At 44.8% G+C, this 20,028-nt stretch overlaps 1 protein-coding gene across 1 annotated transcript; it reads left to right on the top strand.

Moving 5' to 3' along the window:
- The first annotated feature begins 39 nt into the window (after positions 1-39).
- On the top strand, positions 40-19,705 carry LOC310771660 (splicing factor 3B subunit 2-like). The gene is made up of 22 exons (XM_083664219.1): positions 40-174; positions 789-835; positions 1,667-1,717; positions 2,666-2,914; positions 3,242-3,304; positions 3,742-3,874; positions 6,129-6,223; positions 6,424-6,532; positions 7,220-7,323; positions 7,605-7,880; positions 8,427-8,552; positions 8,802-8,882; positions 10,225-10,452; positions 10,780-10,929; positions 11,494-11,583; positions 12,026-12,133; positions 12,306-12,413; positions 12,931-13,073; positions 13,350-13,451; positions 16,724-16,823; positions 17,514-17,705; positions 19,372-19,705. Exons 1-22 carry the CDS (start codon positions 45-47, stop codon positions 19,441-19,443), a joined length of 2,757 nt encoding a protein of 918 aa, XP_083520345.1. The 5' UTR covers positions 40-44; the 3' UTR covers positions 19,444-19,705.
- The last annotated feature ends 323 nt before the right edge of the window (positions 19,706-20,028 follow it).

Here is a 20,028-nt window from a genome sequence, read left to right as displayed (position 1 = left end):
CTCGCGCGTGTCTCTGTCGTTGTTCAATGAAAGGTAATCTCAACATGGCGTCCGACGGACCACCGGGGACCGATTCCCTCCCGTCCGATTTAGGGGCTGCTATTGCGGGCTTGAACACGTGGAGCCACCCGGAGCTTCAGGGCAAGCTGGCGGAGCTGGGAGCGCCCACGATGGGTAAGAGAAGACGACGAAAGAAGCAGTTTGTCCTGGAAGAAAGGATGTGTTTAGCTAACGGTGGCTAGCCCTCTGCTAATGCTAACTAGCTAGCTAGCGTAGCTAACACTTCCGTGGCAAGGATTCAGGCCTGTTGTGTGTTGACATAAAAGTTAAGGGTATTATTATGCCAATAGCTTATTTTAAACCAATGCAACATAGACACTTTTCACTTGAGCGTTAGCAAATTCATTCAGCAGCAGAGGACTTTAATTAGGAACAACTTGCTGTGGTTCCCTCCTGGTTTTCATGAACGTCTCCTGTGGCAAATAGCGATATAAGATACACAGCTAACGTTAACTGTAATATACAGTTTCAACTTGACAACATAACATTCTAAATTGACCCTAGTTTATTTCCTGTTGCAGTTGTTTGCTAATACAACAGCTGACAGGAAATAAACAAATGTCCCAAAATGTTTCCCTTGCAACATAATTCCAGGGAAATCATCTTCAGCAGAAGCTTCAGTTCAATGTTAAATGTTATCTTGAGTATCTACTAAAGTCCTCACGATTCATCACATTTCCCTGTTACAGAAATAGATTCGCCTAACTCTAATTGTCTTCCTCCCCCAGGTCCCAGAGAGGAGCTGATGGACAGGCTGAAGGGGTACATGATGCAGGTAAACGTCTATACCGTTACAAGTGTCCCCAATGTTGTGTGTGTTTGTTTTATGCAGGGAATTTAATACTTGAGGATTAAGTAATGCATTGCTCAAGTGTTCCTCAGTAGTAGTTGTTAAAGAAGAGGTGAGTGTTTCTCACCTCTGAGTGTTAGGGGGTACGGTGGTGCAGTCGGTAGCGCTGTCGCCTCACAGTCAGAAGGTCCTGAGTTCGATTCTCGCCTGGGACACTGTGGGCGCTGTGGTTGTGTTCCCCCCCACCCATATCTTCAGTGCCTACTGCCCAGGTGGGGTATCTCATCGTAAGGGCCTTTCTCTCTGTGTGGAGTTTGCATGTTCTCCCCGTGCTCCCCCAGGGGGTTCCTCCGTATATAACCCCCCCCCCACTAAAAACATGCAGAAGATCAGATCGTCATCGTCATCCGACCAGTGACGACAACATCCGAAGTTGGTCCCCGGGCGCTGTACGAGAAAGCGACCACTGCTCCTGGCCTGCCCCCTGGAGAAAAGGACATGCCTGGATGGGTTAAATGCAGAGGACACTTTTCACCGCCCACCGTCAGCATGAGTGTGTTGTGGCCGCATGCATGTGTTGATGTGTGTTCGTGTGACAATAAAAAACGGGCTTGTCCGTTACGAGAGAGAGAGTCATTCACTTCTTCACCCAGGCCCAGGGTGGGGTTTGACCTGCTTGTCTAACTTCTTCTCAGCTACCTTCACGTTGTAATTCAAGGACCAGTGCGCTGAGGCAACTGTTTGGGTGAAGTTCCCCCAAAAAAGGTTGTCCTGTGCACCAGAGCCTTCACTCATCTTCATGTTTTCCCTTTGCAGACTGGAATCCGGCTCAGCAAACCAGGTGATGACAAACCCATGGGCGGCCAGGTAAGTCACAACACCTTGTCATGACTGACTGCTCTCTGCTCAGTCAAGCTTTTTATCAGTCCCAGTCTGCTGTAAAACATGTTTTTAGCTGGACATGCAGCCTGTCCCTATGCCTGGAAAACAACATTCTTGTCCCCTTACACGTTTCCCTATGTCTGAGGGTACAGTACACAGTACAGCGTTACCATGGTTATATACCTCGGGCTGTCTGATTATGGCTAGAATGATTATCTGTTATTTGCTAGATATTGCGATCACGATTGGGGGCGGCTGTAGCTCAGGAGGTAGAGCGGGTCGTCCACTAATCGCTTTGGATAAAAGAGGTCGGTGGTTCGATTCCCGCCGCCTCCAGTCTGCATGTCAAAGTGTCCTTACCTCCTTGGGCAAGATACTGAACCCCAAATTGCTCCTGATGGTGTGCCAGTGTGGTAGCCTGCCGCCATCGGTGTATGAATGGGTGAATGTACCTACTGATTGTAAAGCACTTTGGATAAAGGCGATATATAAATGCAGGCCATTTACCATTTTACCATTTACGATGATTAATCTTGATGATTTGGGGAGCACAATTAGTTCACTGTAATGTTTCTGTGTTATCGGCATCTTGCTATCTACAATTAGAGCAGATGTTGTAAACAAATGAAATGGCACAATTTTTAAACATGTAAATACAATTATTTAATGTAATGTCGGGTTATATACTTGTGCAACCCTAATTATACACAGTTGGCATTCACCAGCAGCTTAATTTCTGTTCCACTCAAGAATACAAAATAGTTTTTGCACTATTACAGTAAACCCAGTAAATTTCACGTTTCATAAATTATGGACTCACAAGAATTCAGAGCCTCTATATGGCAAATAGTTAGGAAGCTCTGCATTGTTTTCCCATCACGCCCCCCCCCCCCCCCCCACACTCACATTCTCCTGTATCCCCCTGCTCCCCAGTTGCCACCGGGCATCCCTCCCATGCCCCCGATGCCCATGCCTCCCCTGCCCCCGGGTATGGGCATGCTCCAGGCGATGAGTATGATGTCCGGAGGGCCGCCCCCACGGCCACCCGGCATGCACAGGGGCATGGAGCCCCCCGGCTTGCCCCCTCCCGGCCTGTCACAGGAGGACCAGCTGAAGATGGCTCAGCAGAGAGCGGCCATGATGATGCAGCAGGAGGAGAGGGCCAAGCAGCAGGGGAGGGTGGTGAGTGTCGATCAGATTTTAACTTGACTTCATGTGTATGTGACATTACATTACGGTTCCATTTTAGACATTGAACCAAATTCAGGGATGCAAACTAGTCACTTTTAGGTGACAGTCACCTTTTTTAATCCCAAAATAGGGCACTTCATGATTTCTGAGTGGTTTTGTGTATCTGTCACCTTTTTCACTCTGCATGAGTTTGCATCCCTGCAAATTTGACTACCACTCATGAAGGTGCACTGTTTTTTCTCCCTTTGCTATTGCATCGCCTTGTTTACTTCAAAGTGAGGTGACTGCTCTCAGTCACTGGTCGTTTGTGTGTTGCAGGGTGACTCGCGTGTCATGGAGGAGCACATGAAGGAGCAGGAGCTTCTGGAGCAGCAGAAAAGGGTGAGATGATGGTAACCCACTGGTTATGTCCACTAAGCTATACAAGATTATCATATTTAAAAAAAAAAAATCCAAGGTTTGAAAAAGGACTGTTTCTCTTATGAAATGGTTGTTGGCTTGATGATAAGTTTGACTTTTGTATCTTTTAATTTATTGGCTAACTAAAGATTTAGCTTGCAAAATGGAAATGTACCTATTTTTTAAATCCTGATCAACTAATATAAAGCTAGAGAAAAAACAAGAAACTTTCACAACAACTTCCATTATTTAATGTTCAGCCAGTAGTCCTTGTTCATTCAGATCATTCTTATCTTTCTCTTCCTCTGTCCTTTTTTCTCCATTTTTGTCCTTGTTTGTCCACTGTTATTTCCTCTTTTTGTCTTTTTCCATGTATTTAATTGTACCCCCCCCTCATCCCTCCCTCCTTGCTGTCTCAGGCTGCGGTGCTGCTGGAGCACGAGCGGCAGCAGGAGATGGCAAAGATGCAGCAGGGGCCGGGGCCCAGGGGGCCCATCCTGGGCTCCAGGCCCCCCATGATGCCCCCCATGCCACCTGGCGATCCCATGAGGGGTACGTTGGTCACATAGGAGTCTTATACAACTACCTCATCCCCGTAGAACATCTCCTTGGCTGTAGTATATCCACCTTATTTTTGAATGCCCCACTGTAAAAAATAATCGTGGGTACAAGGTCCGGTTTAACGTGACTCATTGTTGCAGCTTGCCATTTCCTTTGTTATACTCTGGCTGCAGACCCGAATTATAAACCGGAAGCTGGAGTCCGTTATAAAAGTTATAAATATAGTCACGTTATAAACAACTAACCAACGCTGGAGGTCCGTATGGAAACTCAAAATGTGTGTTACTCGAAATGGTTAAAAGTTAAATCAATTTGGTGGTGTTTTACTGCCATGTAACATAGCTATCTAGCCGCTAACATTAGCCACAGTTAGTAGCCGACTACCCACAATGCATTACGTTATCCCAGCACCCGAACGACACGGCTGTAGAGCAGAATGGCTCTGCTGTAAAAGGGTAAAATCCTCATAGACGTTTTTTTTGTCAAGTTAAAACCATAGACTAAAACAGTCTATTACACCAGAAGCGGAAGAAGCACCCATCAGGCATCATGGCAGCTAGAAATAAGGTGGATAGATGTACAGTTTTTTCTTCAATTCAGTCAATATTTTGTATTGATCATTTGGGCACATGTAGTATTCTGATGGTGATGGTTACATGTTTACATGGTAGCAGGAAATGGACACTAGCAACAAATTAGGCCCAGATGTCTGACAAAATATGGCAATTCTGCTGTGTATCACTGTAATTAGTAATGTTATTAGTAAGGTTATTTTGACACACAAATTCACTCTGGCCAAGCTGCAAAGTAAAAACATGCTTTATTTTCAGAAATCAATGACTATAAAAATTATTTTATTTTCACCTAGTAGTCAACTGATATTTAGAGAGCAGCGCAGCCGATGGACAATCAATCACTCAATCACTTTTATATTTATATAGCGCAAAATCATAGCAAGAGTTATCTTGAGGCGTCTATTATAGCCTTAATACGGCATTATATAGCCTATATAATGCCGTTATAAATGTTGTTATTATTGCAATCAAGAAAACCAAAAGAGTAAATAATATAAACTTTACACCACAGCAAAAAGTCATGAAAATAACCTTCATCCGATACAGGATGGCGGAATTGACACAAGGGGGAGCGGCACGCTAACATTGTTCCACAGCAACCACACTGACATGTTTTTTGTTGATTTGCTTTGTGAGTGTAGTAGGCATCGTCCGGTGGCGAGGATCACAAAATGCCATTAATCGGTCAGTCGACCACTCATTTTAGTTTCACTCCTCCTTTGAGGTTAGGCTTGGTCTCTCCCGTTAGGTTAATTTAAGGACAGAGTTAGCTTCATAATCAACACTTTAGGTTAACTTAAGGATAGGGTTAGCTTCAGAATCAACACTTTAGGTTAACTTAAGGATATAGTTAGCTTCATAATCAACACTTTAGGTTAACTTAAGGATAGGGTTAGCTTCATAATCAACACTTTAGGTTAATTTAAGGACAGAGTTAGCTTCAGAATCAACACTTTAGGTTAACTTAAGGATATAGTTAGCTTCATAATCAACACTTTAGGTTAACTTAAGGATATAGTTAGCTTCATAATCAACACTTTAGGTTAACTTAAGGATAGAGTTAGCTTCATAATCAACACTTTAGGTTAATTTAAGGACAGAGTTAGCTTCATAATCAACACTTTAGGTTAACTTAAGGATAGGGTTAGCTTCAGAATCAACACTTTAGGTTAACTTAAGGATATAGTTAGCTTCATAATCAACACTTTAGGTTAACTTAAGGATAGGGTTAGCTTCATAATCAACACTTTAGGTTAACTTAAGGATAGAGTTAGCTTCATAATCAACACTTTAGGTTAATTTAAGGACAGAGTTAGCTTCATAATCAACACTTTAGGTTAATTTAAGGACAGAGTTAGCTTCATAATCAACACTTTAGGTTAACTTAAGGATAGGGTTAGCTTCATAATCAACACTTTAGGTTAACTTAAGGATATAGTTAGCTTCATAATCAACACTTTAGGTTAACTTAAGGACAGAGTTAGCTTCATAATCAACACTTTAGGTTAACTTAAGGATAGGGTTAGCTTCATAATCAACACTTTAGGTTAACTTAAGGATAGGGTTAGCTTCAGAATCAACACTTTAGGTGTAAGCTATCACATTCCGGCATTGCTGCTTGACCAGAAGCCAACAGCCTTGAGTAACACCTGTGAACTTCCTGTTTGTAGGTTTGGATCCACGCGGGCCACTGCCCCCAGGTGTCAGCATGATGCCCAGCCAGAGGCAGAGGGTGCCCCCGCCTCCAGGGGAGGACAACCGAGAGGTACGCTCCCCCCTTTGTGTGTTGACATGTTTCAATAAGCAGGGTTCTTTATGCTCTTTATGTGATATCTTTATGATTTTTTGTATCAGGATATGACTTTTCAGTTTTAGGGATATACACACACGATCCCGTCGGTCCCCAGCGGGAGATTCCTCCCTGCTGTTTGTGTCTCTGTTGACATCTTTGTGTCTCCACTCCAGGTCTGGCAGAGCGAGGAGGCCAGCGTCTCCGGGCCCAAGATCCCCCAGGCGCTGGAGAAGATCCTCCAGCTGAAGGAGATCAGACAGGAGCAGCTCACGGACCCCACAGGTTAGTGCAGCAGTCTGTCAGTCACATCTTTAGTGTGGGGAGGAAGAAGAAAAAGTCACACTAATGGCATATGAGGAAGGAGTCAATGGAGTTTAAAGCTAGTATATCGGATCATATCATGCAAAGGTGTCAGTTAAAGTGATTTCGTTCTTTATTCAATAAAGAAGGAACAAAGAGCGTTAAACCTGCCCAAACCTGATCATTTCAAGTCAAGAATATGGGCCTGTTTATGAAAGCTTCTGTTTGGGTGCAGGTTTCATCATTGGATCAGGCCAGATCACATTCAGTGACAGGCCAGATCACATTCAGTGACAGGCCAGATCACATTCAGTGACAGGCCAGGGTGCTGAAAAATAGGATTTTGCGCACATTGCGATTGGATCTTAAAGACCAGATATACAGTATTTATTTTTGAGCTCGATTGGGGCTACAATGCTCATACAAGCGATGTAAAGACATGGGGAGGGAGAGTGGGGGGGGGTAAAGTAATCCAGCACAGATGATAAAATAAACACAGCTACAGCAGGCACATGAGAGCGTTTTCAGACGGTGTGAGCTAATTTAATCCGATGTTAAGAATCAGATCAGATTGACAAGTATAATAATAGCCGTGTGGTGGGATGTGGGGATGTACTAGCTTTTTGATGTGCTGCGTCTGTTTCCTTTGGCTTGTGTTCCTGTCAGCAGAGGAGGACGAGGAGGACGAGGGCACAGAGATGGATCTGACCAGCTCCTCTGCTCCTGTCATGTCCGAGACGGACGATGAAGACAGCCAGATGTCCAAGAAGGATGTAAGTCTACGTCTTATTGACACCTGAAATCCATCCAGAGGCCAATTCACTTTGACTTTTTGGGATGTGATTTTTCAGGTTTCCTTTTTATTTCAGCCTTTATTTTTTTTTATTTTTTTTTTATTATGATTTTTAAATTTTAGGCTATTTAACATTTTCATACTTTTCACTCCCGCTAGTTCTTTTTGTTGTCCTGATCGTGTGAACGATGAATAAACTGGGAAGGGAGATTTTTCAAGTTGTGTAAAAGTAGTGTTTTTTTTGTCGTCTTCTCCCGTCAGAAAAACCGCAAGCGCAGGAACCGCAAGAAGAAGAACAAGAAGAAGCGAGCCCAGGAGAAGAGGGAGCAGGCGGTGCAGCAGAAGAAGGAGGAGGGTGGCGAGAAGGACAAGGACAAGGACAAGGAGAAGGAGAAAGAAAAGGAGAAAGAGAAGGAGAAGGAGAAGGAGAAGGATAAGGAGGTGGAGCCTGAGGTGGAGATTGAGTACGTCACAGAGGAGCCGGAGATCTACGACCCCAACTTCATCTTCTTCAAGAGGATCTTTGAGGCCTTCAAGGTGAGACTCACCACCTGCTCCAAACTGTTCCTCAGTAGGGGTCTGTATTTTTTATGATTCCCTCTCTCAGGCTACTCTAGAGGGTTCTTATGATTCTCCCTCTCAGGCTACTCTAGAGGGTTCTTATGATTCCCTCTCTCAGGCTACTCTAGAGGGTTCTTATGATTCTCCCTCTCAGGCTACTCTAGAGGGTTCTTATGATTCCCTCTCTCAGGCTACTCTAGAGGGTTCTTATGATTCTCCCTCTCAGGCTACTCTAGAGGGTTCTTATGATTCCCTCTCTCAGGCTACTCTAGAGGGTTCTTATGATTCCCTCTCTCAGGCTACTCTACAGGGTTCTTATGATTCCCTCTCTCAGGCTGCTCTAGAGGGGAAACTAAGCCATTTTTGCTGTATTTGTTTGCTTGGTGCTTTGGTTTCATTCTTAAAGTGGGAATACACGGTTCTCAACAGCAATGCAAATCTGCAACGAAAGGGCCATCGTGCACCTTTGCCTCTGGGCAGACCCCCTTTTTTATAGCACTCTGTTTTGCCCCGCTCTCCTAGCTCACTGACGACGTGAAGAAGGAGAAGGAGAAGGAGCCGGAGAAACCAGACAAACCAGAGACGGCCATACTGAAGAAGAAGGGATTATTCGAGGAACTAATGAAAGACAGTGATGACAGCGATGAGGTTTGAATCCTTCCATTTCCATCTGTTTGGGATATATATATATATATATATATATATATATATATATATATATATATATATATATATATATATATATATATATATATATACTGTATATATGGTGTGTATTTGAGATGATACATTTTCTCCTTAAATGTCCTTAAACCGAAGCAGCATTTGAATTCAGTATAAACGATGATTTGATTGAGTGTATTGAAGTGAGCCATTTTCCATGTTCTCCCTGTGCAGGACGTCAGAACAGACGGGCCCAAACTGTCCAAGAAGAAGCTGAGAAGGATGAACCGGCTGACTGTGGCTGAACTCAAACAGGTGCTCAGCCGCTCTCCACTGACTGGCAGCTCATTGTGTTGGCACAGCGTTTCTTTAAACTGTAGCTCATGACTAGGATGAAGTCCCCAAACGCTTCTGGAGACGGGACGGATGGAAGAATTGGAATCAAATAGTCTTCTCAAATGATTTTTATGGTTTGTTTTGGCTTTTGCTCGGGTGCTGAAAGTTCTCGTCCAGATAGGACAGCTGCCAGAAAGCTGTTACAGGACAGTGCTTTGAGAATCAACTCCTGAGATTGACAATTTACTGATGGGGTAAATCCGACCTGCCTTGTACTCCTAAGCAGAGCTGCCACGATGAATCGATCGACAGAAAATTAATCGCCAACTATTTTGATAATCGTTTTGAGTACCTGGTTAAATAAAGGTCAAATAAAAAATAAATTTAAGAGAAAAGGTCTAAATTCTCAGATTCCAGCTTCTTAAATGTGAATATTTTCTGGTTTCTTTACTCCTGTATGACAGTAAACTGATATTATCTTTGAGTCGTGGACAAAACAAGACATTTGAGGGCGTCATCTTGGACTTTGGGAAACACTGATCGTCATTTGCTACCGTTTTCTGACATTTTATAGACCAAACAACTCATCGATTAATCGAGAAAATAATCGACAGATTAATCGATTATGAAAATAATCGTTAGTGGCAGCACTACTCCTAAGTAGGTTTTTGCCTGCCTTTCAATCAGGGCTGCACAAATAGAAACTTGTACCATTTCCACAACCAATAATTCTACCATATTGAGACATTTCATAGCTGTAGTTAAAAGCAGTGGAGAAACTGATACACAACACTAAGTGTACTGTGAAATAAGTTAAATCAAATCAAGAGTAGTAACCATGATTTAATGAAGCAATATTACCGGAGATGGTGCGCTGCGCTTTACCGTGATTATTGGCACGACAGTGATGCGGCAGCGCCGACGTCCATACACTGAAGTGCACACTGAAGTGCCAATAATGAGGTGAAGCGTTTATTTCTCTCTTTTTCTTGGAGCTAATTTGGGTCAAACATGTTGTACCACGTAGGCTATTAAACATTATGCCTATATTATCTAACAGCTAATGACGTTGTTGTCTGTCTCAACCGGCAGAGTGATATTTTTAATAAATCATTTGAGCACGGCTAGGTGTGCTCTTATGCTCATTTGATATAACGATCCAAATGTCTAGTTGACCAATCAGATTGCTTCGTCCGAACTACGTATTGTATAATTATCAGTATCACAGTAAAATAGATTTTCAATAGCCAGCCAAGAGAAGGGGAAACAAATCAGGACAGCCACTGTTCATCTAACCTCTCTTCCTTCCCCTGGTCTCCAGCTGGTGGCTCGGCCGGACGTGGTGGAGATGCACGACGTGACGGCCCAGGAGCCCAAGCTGCTGGTCCACCTCAAGGCCACCAGGAACACGGTGCCAGTGCCGCGCCACTGGTGCTTCAAGAGGAAGTACCTGCAGGGCAAGAGGGGCATTGAGAAACCGCCCTTCGAGCTGCCAGAGTTCATCAAGAGGACCGGCATCCAGGAGATGAGGGAGGCTCTGCAGGAGAAGGTGGGTGGCTGGACTCATGCTTGGATGGGTCAAATGCACAACAGTTTCATTTTTTAGCCCCACCTCCAACTTTTGCAACTTTTTAAAATCTCAATCACCTTCTGGTCCTGAACATAACAGTAATTATTAAGTCAACAAAATGTGTTAAACAAATCAAAATGATGTCATATTTCATACATATCAAATTCACTATTTATATTTGTCTAAGAAACACATTTCAAGCATTACAAATACACGCCTTTAGATCAAAATGGTTTTAAGATCACGAAGAAAATGAATGCGAAAATCATGTGTCCAAACCTTTGAATCTTCACTTTCCATCTACAGGAGGATGCCAAAACCATGAAGACCAAAATGAGGGAGAAGGTCCGTCCCAAGATGGGCAAAATCGACATAGACTACCAGAAGCTCCACGACGCCTTCTTCAAATGGCAGATGAAACCCAAGCTCACCATCCACGGAGACTTGTACTACGAGGTACTGCATCCCCGAGAAGAACCTGTCTTGTGAATAAGTTCTTTGCAGCTCGTTCTGGTTGTCCCATTTCTTATTGTTGGGTATCTTTTATCTTCTCTGTTGAAGCTGCTGCAACGTCTCAACTTACTAAACACCATCCATGTCTGACTGCATCCAGCTGCTGCCATGTTAACGTGTGTCTCTGTCTGTCTGCAGGGTGCCATGTTAACGTGTGTCTCTGTCTGTCTGCAGGGTAAAGAGTGCCATGTTAACGTGTGTCTCTGTCTGCAGGGTAAAGAGTGCCATGTTAACGTGTGTCTCTCTGTCTGTCTGCAGGGTAAAGAGTGCCATGTTAACGTGTGTCTCTGTCTGCAGGGTAAAGAGTGCCATGTTAACGTGTGTCTCTCTGTCTGTCTGCAGGGTAAAGAGTGCCATGTTAACGTGTGTCTCTGTCTGTCTGCAGGGTGCCATGTTAACGTGTGTCTCTGTCTGTCTGCAGGGTAAAGAGTGCCATGTTAACGTGTGTCTCTGTCTGTCTGCAGGGTAAAGAGTGCCATGTTAACGTGTGTCTCTGTCTGTCTGCAGGGTAAAGAGTTTGAGACTCGACTGAAAGAGAAGAAGCCAGGCGACCTGTCTGATGAGCTGCGTATCGCTCTGGGCATGCCTGTCGGACCCGTAAGTGCCCCTTCCACCGTTACTCAGGGTTGCTACAGGTCTTGAAAGTGCTTGAATTAAATAAATAAAAAATCAAGTACTTGAAAGTGCTTGAAATCTATCATTACAGAAGAGTGGCAAGTTGCAACCCTGATTATTTACGTCTGACAAATGACATACCGTAAGTGCAACAGTCAAATGATTTGAGGTAGATGGTTCAGGGTTCCTTTAATTTATTGAGCAGAAGTGGCCAACCACAGCAAGAACATAACACTGTGAAATGAGCAGAACATAGGACGTACGCGCAGTTTCTCCCCAGAATAGGTTTAGCTTTGCAACCCGTACGAGAATCAAAACAATGAACAGTGTGGAACAGACGTCACTGCTACAAAACACTGATACAATGATCTTATGCTCTGTCCCTTTTCTTACTTGATAACATCTGTTCTCCTCTCTTCCCCAGAACTCCCACAAAGTGCCTCCTCCCTGGTTGATAGCTATGCAGAGGTACGGCCCCCCTCCCTCCTACCCCAACCTGAAGATCCCCGGACTCAACTCCCCCATCCCAGAGGTGAGCCACCTGCACCATCTACCACTAATATTGTTATGGAAATATAGGAATTGTGCTATTTAGATTTGTATGTATTTTTATTTGTATGTGTCTTAATTCACCAGCACAACTAGTTTTATTTGACTTAATCTCTTTGTAATTGTTGCTCCTCTCCTCCTCCTCTGATCATCAGAGCTGTACGTTTGGTTACCACGCCGGAGGCTGGGGGAAGCCGCCCGTAGACGAGATGGGCAAACCTTTGTACGGCGATGTGTTCGGGACCAATGCCGGCGATTTCCAGGTCATAAGACACTCTGACACACACGCAAACACACACCCCTAACTCAGTCCAGGGTTCTTACAGCCATGAAAATGTATCTATGTATTTTTTTGTTGTTGTATGAAACAGTTTAAGGAATATTATTTGGAAATTTCAATGTTGTTTGACATCACAACATTCGGTTCTTTGGGATGAATTTAATTTGTTAATTTGTTTACTTCCAAGGTGATGTTGCGTATATGACGACACACAATGTGATGACGACATAACGATAAAAAAAAAAAACGTATGATTACCGTGATATTGATTTCCACCTTCCAACTCTGTGTTCTCTTTTAAAACACAACTGAAAGCTGAAAGACGTTTTCACAATGCAAAATAATGATTGTGAAACAATGACACATTAAAAAGATGGCTAATTGATACAAGTCATTGGAGATGGTTGTCTTGCACATGGCCAGCAGCACATGTTAGGATGTACAGCAGTGCACAGAATAGAACATTGAGACAAGATGTTTGTGTGTGTCCGTGGGTCCAGGCCAAAGCGGAGGAGGAGGAGGTGGACCACACACCCTGGGGAGAGCTGGAGCCTTCAGACGAGGAGTCGTCAGAGGAAGAGGAGGAGGAGGAGAGCGACGAGGAGAAACCAGACGAAACCGGATTCTTCACACCAGCAGACAGGTGCTGCACATTCAAAACAGCCATTATCATAATTAGCAATGCAATTATACGATCAACTGGCCTTTGAACTTGGCCATTAAAGCACCCGTTTCAATTAGCATTGAGACTGAATAAGTTGGCTGAGTTGATTAGTTGTTTAACGTGTGTGTGTGTGTGTGTGTGTGTGTGTGTGTGTGTGTGTGTGTGTGTGTGTGTGTGTGTGTGTGTGTGTGTGTGTGTGTGTGTGTGCGTGCGTGCGTGCGTGCGTGCGTGCGCGTGTGTGTGTGTGTGTTCCAGTGGGCTGATCACACCAGGGGGCTTCTCGTCGGTGCCCGCCGGCATGGAGACCCCAGAGCTGATTGAGCTGAGGAAGAAGAAGATCGAGGAGGCCATGGATGGGTGAGTGTCTCTCTACTGCCTCAACTATTTTGTTCTTTTGATTTATGAGTTCCCCATGTTCTCTGGCAGCAATGTGTGATGGATAAACTAGTACAGTACTGTATATCAGTGATAGAAGGTATAGCTGAAAATATTACTCAAAGTGTATCTCACCCAATTTATGTCAACAAGATAAGTGCAACTAGTACAATTTGTGTAACTCACTCAATACTTGCTTTTTTTTTCTTCAATAATATTTTTATTCCGTTTTTGAATTTTGCAAGACAAGACAACGACAAAAACAAACAAGACAGGGCAGCTCAGACACTTCACAAGTTAGCAAAAACATAGATGTGGACAACAGTAAAGGAAAGGATGGACAAATGAATGAGAATACAATAAAATAAATTAAATTAAATCAGATGTACAAGGCAAAAAGGCAAGAATCAGGTGGCAATATCACTTCGGTTGAGGTATCCAATAGTCAGTGTCTCTGCTAGGTTAGGGTCAATATAATTCAAATAAGGCTCCCACACTTTATAAAAGACATCGGTTGTTGAGTGCAGCATACATGTCATGAACTCCAGAGGCATAAGCTGCATAATTATCTGGTGCCAGTTCCTCTTTGTTGGAGGTTTGTCTTTAATCCAAAATAAAAGAATATTTTTTCTAGCAGCAAAAGTTAATAAATTAAATAGCCGTTTGTGATGTTTATAAACGAGTTTCTTATGGGGAAGACCAAGAATAAGGCTGACAGGGTCTGGGTCCAACTCCACACCAAAGATGACACTCAACTGCTGCACTATGTCTGACCAGTATCGTTCTATCTTAGGACATGACCATATGCAGTGAGCGTAATCTCCCACCTCTATCTTACACTTAAGGCAGAGGGGAGACAGGCTAGCATTCATTTTATGACGAAGGCTGGGTGATATTTGCAACATCACTTATGTATAATTCTTAGCTGCATCGACCACAGTCTGTTGCACACAGAAATTCTTTTGGCATTATCAAATATATCACACCAGTCCTCGTCATCAATCAATACTTGCTTTTTAACATAACCAATAACAACAAAAAGCCTTTGCGACAGCCATTATATTTTTAAGACTTTGTGTTCATCTAATCAAATGGTATTTGTCATTTATTCAGATTCAGATTAAATATTCTGGCATCAACTAATATAATTACAATATTTGTTTCTTGGTAGTTTTCCACCCCGGTCTGGCCTTTACATCACCATAACTATGAAGGCCATTATCACTCTAGGGACGGATGGTTCTTTCCTGCCTTCATTTCTTACCACCGTCTTACCTGCATTACCGGCTGTAGTCACTAGGGGGCAGTACGCCTCTTGCAATGGGCCTTTTTTGGTTTATTTTGACATTCAAAACACAGGGAAGCAGTGAAAATGAAGATACGTATGAGACAAGAAGCCAGACTTAAAGAGCATGGGGCAGGTTAGAGACCCCAATCAGTCAATGTGTAGGTGAATTATGGAGGAACTTGATTTTCACATTAAGACACTTACATATACACTACAGTGACTTCTGGGGTCGTTTTATTTTTTGAACTTTTATTTTGACATCTTGGACCCCAAAACTCTGACGTCAGTGTAGGGAGTCGCCAGGCATGCCCGTCTGTCCCTCTGTCTGTAGTCACTTAGGTCAGGGCTGTCAGTCACACACTATGGATGCTAACGCCGGTTTTCAGGAGGAAGAGGAGGTAGCAAATGTTTATGCACATGCATGTGATGGTCCTCAGGCTAATTTTGACAGTGAAAGAGAGCAGGAACAGCCCACAACGGACCGCGGAGAGAGAGTTGTGAAGGAGCTTGAAAGCAGCGGAGGCGGGCCGAGGTGCGGACTGTAATTTGACACACACACAAGCGAGCGGAGGCGGGCCGAGGTGCGGACTGTAATTCGATACACACACACGCACGCACGCACACACACACACACACACACACACACACACACACACACACACACACACACACGCGCGCGCAAAAGTGACGTATGTGTCCAGCCATCTGGCCGAGAGCCGAAGTCCCGAACACAGTGAGAAAAGCTGCTGCTGCAGCGGGGTGCATATTGTCCGGCCAGCCGACCGAGAGGCATGCGAGCCGGGCACAGTTGGGGTGTGTGAGGTGGCTGGCTGTGGAGGTGGCGGTTTCTCCTCCTCCTTCTTTCTCTTTTCACAGCAGAGCGGACCCCAGAGCAGAGCAGAGCAGAGCAGAGCAGAGCAGAGCAGAGCAGAGCAGCAGGAAGGAGCCGCAGCCTCCCCCTCCCTCGAGTGAAGAGAGCGTATCACACAGCGTAGACACACACACACACACACACACACACACACACACACACACACACACACACACACACACACACCGAGAGAGAGAGAGAGAGAGAGAGAGATAGAAAGAGAGTGTCACGCAGACAGGCAGCAGCAGCAGAGTGGAGCTGACAGCTTGTTATCTGCATGCAGTAACCTGGCGACACCCGACCCAAAACTCACTGACAACGACTTACTACAGGCAGCTACTGACTAAATGACTAACTATATACTAAAAACTAACTAGTGATTAACCTACCAACTAACCGACCGACTAACTGGCTGACTGATTGACTTTGACTAGCGTACGTACCTGACCTGCTATCTGTCCTGAAATACGACTGATTTGACCATGGATTTGACGAGAGTGGGAGGGGAGAGGGAGACACGCACGCGGAAGCCACTGCCCACTGTGACGTAGCAGGCTTTTTCTAACAGAATAAAAGTCTGTTATTTCCTTCTGAAAAAGGAAGGTGTTTTTCTCCATATTTTTTTTCAAACTTTTTTTTTTTTTTTTTTAATGATGCATTAACTTTTCAAATGGACATAGGGACAAGGTTAAGTATACATTTAGCAAAGGAATTACCCTGCTCCATGCTCTTTAAGGTTTATCACTCAGAATTGCACACATAAAACTCAGAACTGCGTTGCCCTAAATAATAAAACACTGAGGCCATCTGGAACAGCGTGACATCCCTGTGTCAGTCTAACACTAATGGAAAGGTTGGAAGTGAACCAGCAGCTTCCACTTCAATGGCTGCTCTGTTCTGCTCTGTTCTGTTCTGTTCTGTTCTGTTCTGAAAGCCTAGTTGGCTCGCCCCAAAACGGGGGTCCGGTCATTTTGGATAGTTGGCTTCATGCCCTGACTAATATCATCTATTACAACACAGGTGTGCTTTGTTTACTTGACCACTTTGGTGTGTGTGTGTTTGCGTGCGTGTGCGTGTTTGTGCGTGCGTGTGTAGGAACGAGACGCCCCAGCTGTACACTGTGCTCCCAGAGAGACGAACTGGCAACGTAGGGGCAGCCATGATGGCCTCCACACACATCTACGAAATGTCGGGGGTAAGACCGCGCTGTTTACACATACGTCTGTGTCTACGTGTCCCCGTGACATGTACATGTATGTCCTCACGCAAGTTTCAATGGAAAACATTCCAAACATACCAACACTGATTCATGCATGTACACGTGTGCAAAGGCAACGGTGGTTCTTCTTGCCGCGATCTAACATCGCTTTTGAGCAAATAGGAGATAACAGGTTTCTGGACGTGTGCAGGTGCTTCTGCCCGTAGCCTTTAGGTTTGGGTTATCGCCCACTGATTTCACGATTCGATAGAATTTCTATCAACAAGGTCTAGATTCGATTTCTGATATGATTTGATATCGATATTTCACTTGCAGTTACCAATTTTGCTTGGATATGAAAGAGATTATCAAAGAACCAATGCTGTAAATTGTACAAGGAAGCCTCTAACCTGGTGCATTATTAAAAATATGAATGTTTACAGATGTTTACGAGATCTGGTTGCGCTAAGACCCAAACCACGCAAGTCTAGCGGGGATAAAGCTTAAAGCATCCACGGGAAAAGGCGTTCTATTACAAGATCGATATTGGGATTCATCAATCGATATCAGTTCCTTCAAATGAATATTGATTCGATATCGATATATCTTTTTTTCTCTCTCTCTTTCTTTTTAACCCAGCCCTAGTAACTGTCCTTTAAACTCCTCCTCTCTTTCTTCCTCCTCCAGACCATGGCGGGCCGTAAGACAGGCTCTGGGCAGGAGTGGCAGGGTGTGGAGGTGGCTCTGGCCCCTGAGGAGCTGGAGCTGGACCCCATGGCCATGACCCAGAAGTACGAGGAGCACGTCCGGGAGCAGCAGGCCCAGGTGGAGAAGGAGGACTTCAGCGACATGGTGGCCGAGCACGCCGCCAAGCAGAAGGTACGGACACGCCAATTCTCATCACCGCTCAGAGCAAATCCTCTGTCAGATTTTCATATCAATACATTTACAGTTTCCGCTGGTCGATCGAACACTATAGTGAGTCAAACCATGACCAGTTCATGTCATCAGATTTTAGGCTGTCGGTGGTAGTAGTGATAGTCGTAGTGGAGTTTTAGTTGTGCATCTGGTCACTCTTATTAAGCATTGCAAAGTATGTGTATTATTAGATGCTCCTGTTGATTATCTAGAGCTCTTTCCCCAGCCCATGTTAGTTAACAAAGAGTCATGCTGTGGTGGTTCTGTGGTGCTGTCTGCGTTTAAACTGGACCGCAGCACAGTGATGCTGTGGTGGTTCTGTGGTGCTGTCTGCGTTTAAACTGGACCGCAGCACAGTGGTGCTGTCTGTGTTTAAACTGGACCACAGCACAGTGATGCTGTGGTGGTTCTGCTGTGCTGTCTGTGTTTAAACTGGACCACAGCACAGTTAGCAGGGAGCAACTTGCAGGCAGCTCTCGTCCTTGCCTTTCTCCTTATCAGTCTGGCAGAGAGATAAGCCCTGTTAGCCCCGCCCCCTCCTCCTCCTCCTAACTCAATAACACAAGTCCTGCTGCAGTTATTAAGCACAGAGAGGTCGCTCACATTTGAGATGTGCTGGATAACGGGGCTGAGCGATAACCCAATTACCATGATTTGAGATAGTATATCACACTGGCGGTGTAAACTGCCTCATACTTTTTTCTTTAGAACTTGAAAATTATTTAAAGAAAAGTGATTTTTGTTGACACAAAGAATAGGTGACTGTGCAGGATTTACTGAGTTGGAGTATGATGACATGTCTTGATTCCTGGACCAAAGAGTTTCAAAGTTCATATTGCAATTTGCATTATTTATTGTTATTGTTATTATTATTTGTAATTGCCTGGATACATTTATACTGTAACCCTCTAAGTGTTTATTGTCATCCTAAAGGAAAAGGCTGTGTTGGCATTGTAATTTGTTCTCCCCTTGTGATGACATTTGGATCTTAATTGCCTCTCTCCATCTCTCCATCTCTGTCTCTCTCTCTGACCTCTGGACTTTTGCTTTCTCATTCCCCTGCTGCCTTCGCCCCTCTCTTCTGCCCCGCCCCGCCCCCTCCTCTCCTCTCTTCTGCCCCGCCCTCTCCTCTCTTCTGCCCTGCCCCTTCCTCTCCTCTCCTCTCTCTTCTGCCCCGCCCCTTCCTCTCCTCTCCTCTCTCTTCTGCCCCGCCCCTTCCTCTCCTCTCTCTTCTGCCCCGCCCCTTCCTCTCCTCTCCTCTCTCTTCTGCCCCGCCCCTTCCTCTCATCTCCTCTCTTCTGCCCCGCCCCCTCCTCTCTCCTCTCTTCTGCCCCGCCCTCTCCTCTCTTCTGCCCTGCCCCTTCCTCTCCTCTCCTCTCTCTTCTGCCCCACCCCTTCCCCTCCTCTCTCTTCTGCCCTGCCCCCTCCTCTCTTCTGCCCCGCCCCCTCCTCTCCTCTCCTCTCTTCTGCCCCACCCCCTCCTCTCCTCTCCTCTCTTCTGCCCCGCCCCCTCCTCTACTCTCCTCTCCTCTGCCCCGCCCCCTCCTCTCTTCTGCCCCGCCCCCTCCTCTCCTCTGCCCCGCCCTCTCCTCTCTTCTGCCCCGCCCCCTCCTCTCTGTCTGTGTAGCAAAAGAAGAGGAAGGCTCAGCCACAGGACACGCGAGGCGGCGCCAAGAAATACAAAGAGTTCAAGTTCTAGAGCGGCAAAGAGGAAGTGCACAGCAAAGAGCACATGGAGGAGGAAGTCCAGTACTCTCATTTTAACCACAACACCATCATCTGCCACACCAGCAACAGTAAACACGTCTTTTTGTCTTCGTTTTAACTATGAATCCACGGCATGTGAGAACAACCACATGTATTTCCTCCATTTCTTTGGCCGTCTGATATATTACGTTTGGGTAATTTTTCATTGTAGTTGTGCTTTTTTTCCTGTGTTTTTGTAAATAAAAGAAGTGATGACAGTTCAGTTGTTCTGCCCGCCTGAGTCCATTTCATGTGACGGAATTCCAGACACTTTGTGGGAAATGTGATGCTCACTTTCACTGTAAGCATCACGTGCCAGGAGGAGGAGCATTCAAGCTATTCGCCTGGATTGAGCTGGGCGACTGTAGGCAGAGAGCAGGAAAAAAGCGAGAGGTCTCACTCTGCCCTTTAAACATACTTTTGAGACGCAGAACTTGAATGGATGGAAAGGTCCTTCCACTGTTTGTCATGGTCATTTCATAGAATGATGCAAACCTAGCTGTTAATTTGTGTTTTGGGGGGAAAACAGATCAGACTC

This window comes from Poromitra crassiceps, assembly GCF_964638095.1.
Source record: "Poromitra crassiceps genome assembly, contig: HAP1_SCAFFOLD_962, whole genome shotgun sequence".
Classification (NCBI taxonomy): domain Eukaryota; kingdom Metazoa; phylum Chordata; class Actinopteri; order Beryciformes; family Melamphaidae; genus Poromitra; species Poromitra crassiceps.
The sequence above is the reverse complement of the archived record's forward strand: the minus strand, read 5'-3'. Positions and strand labels throughout refer to the sequence as shown.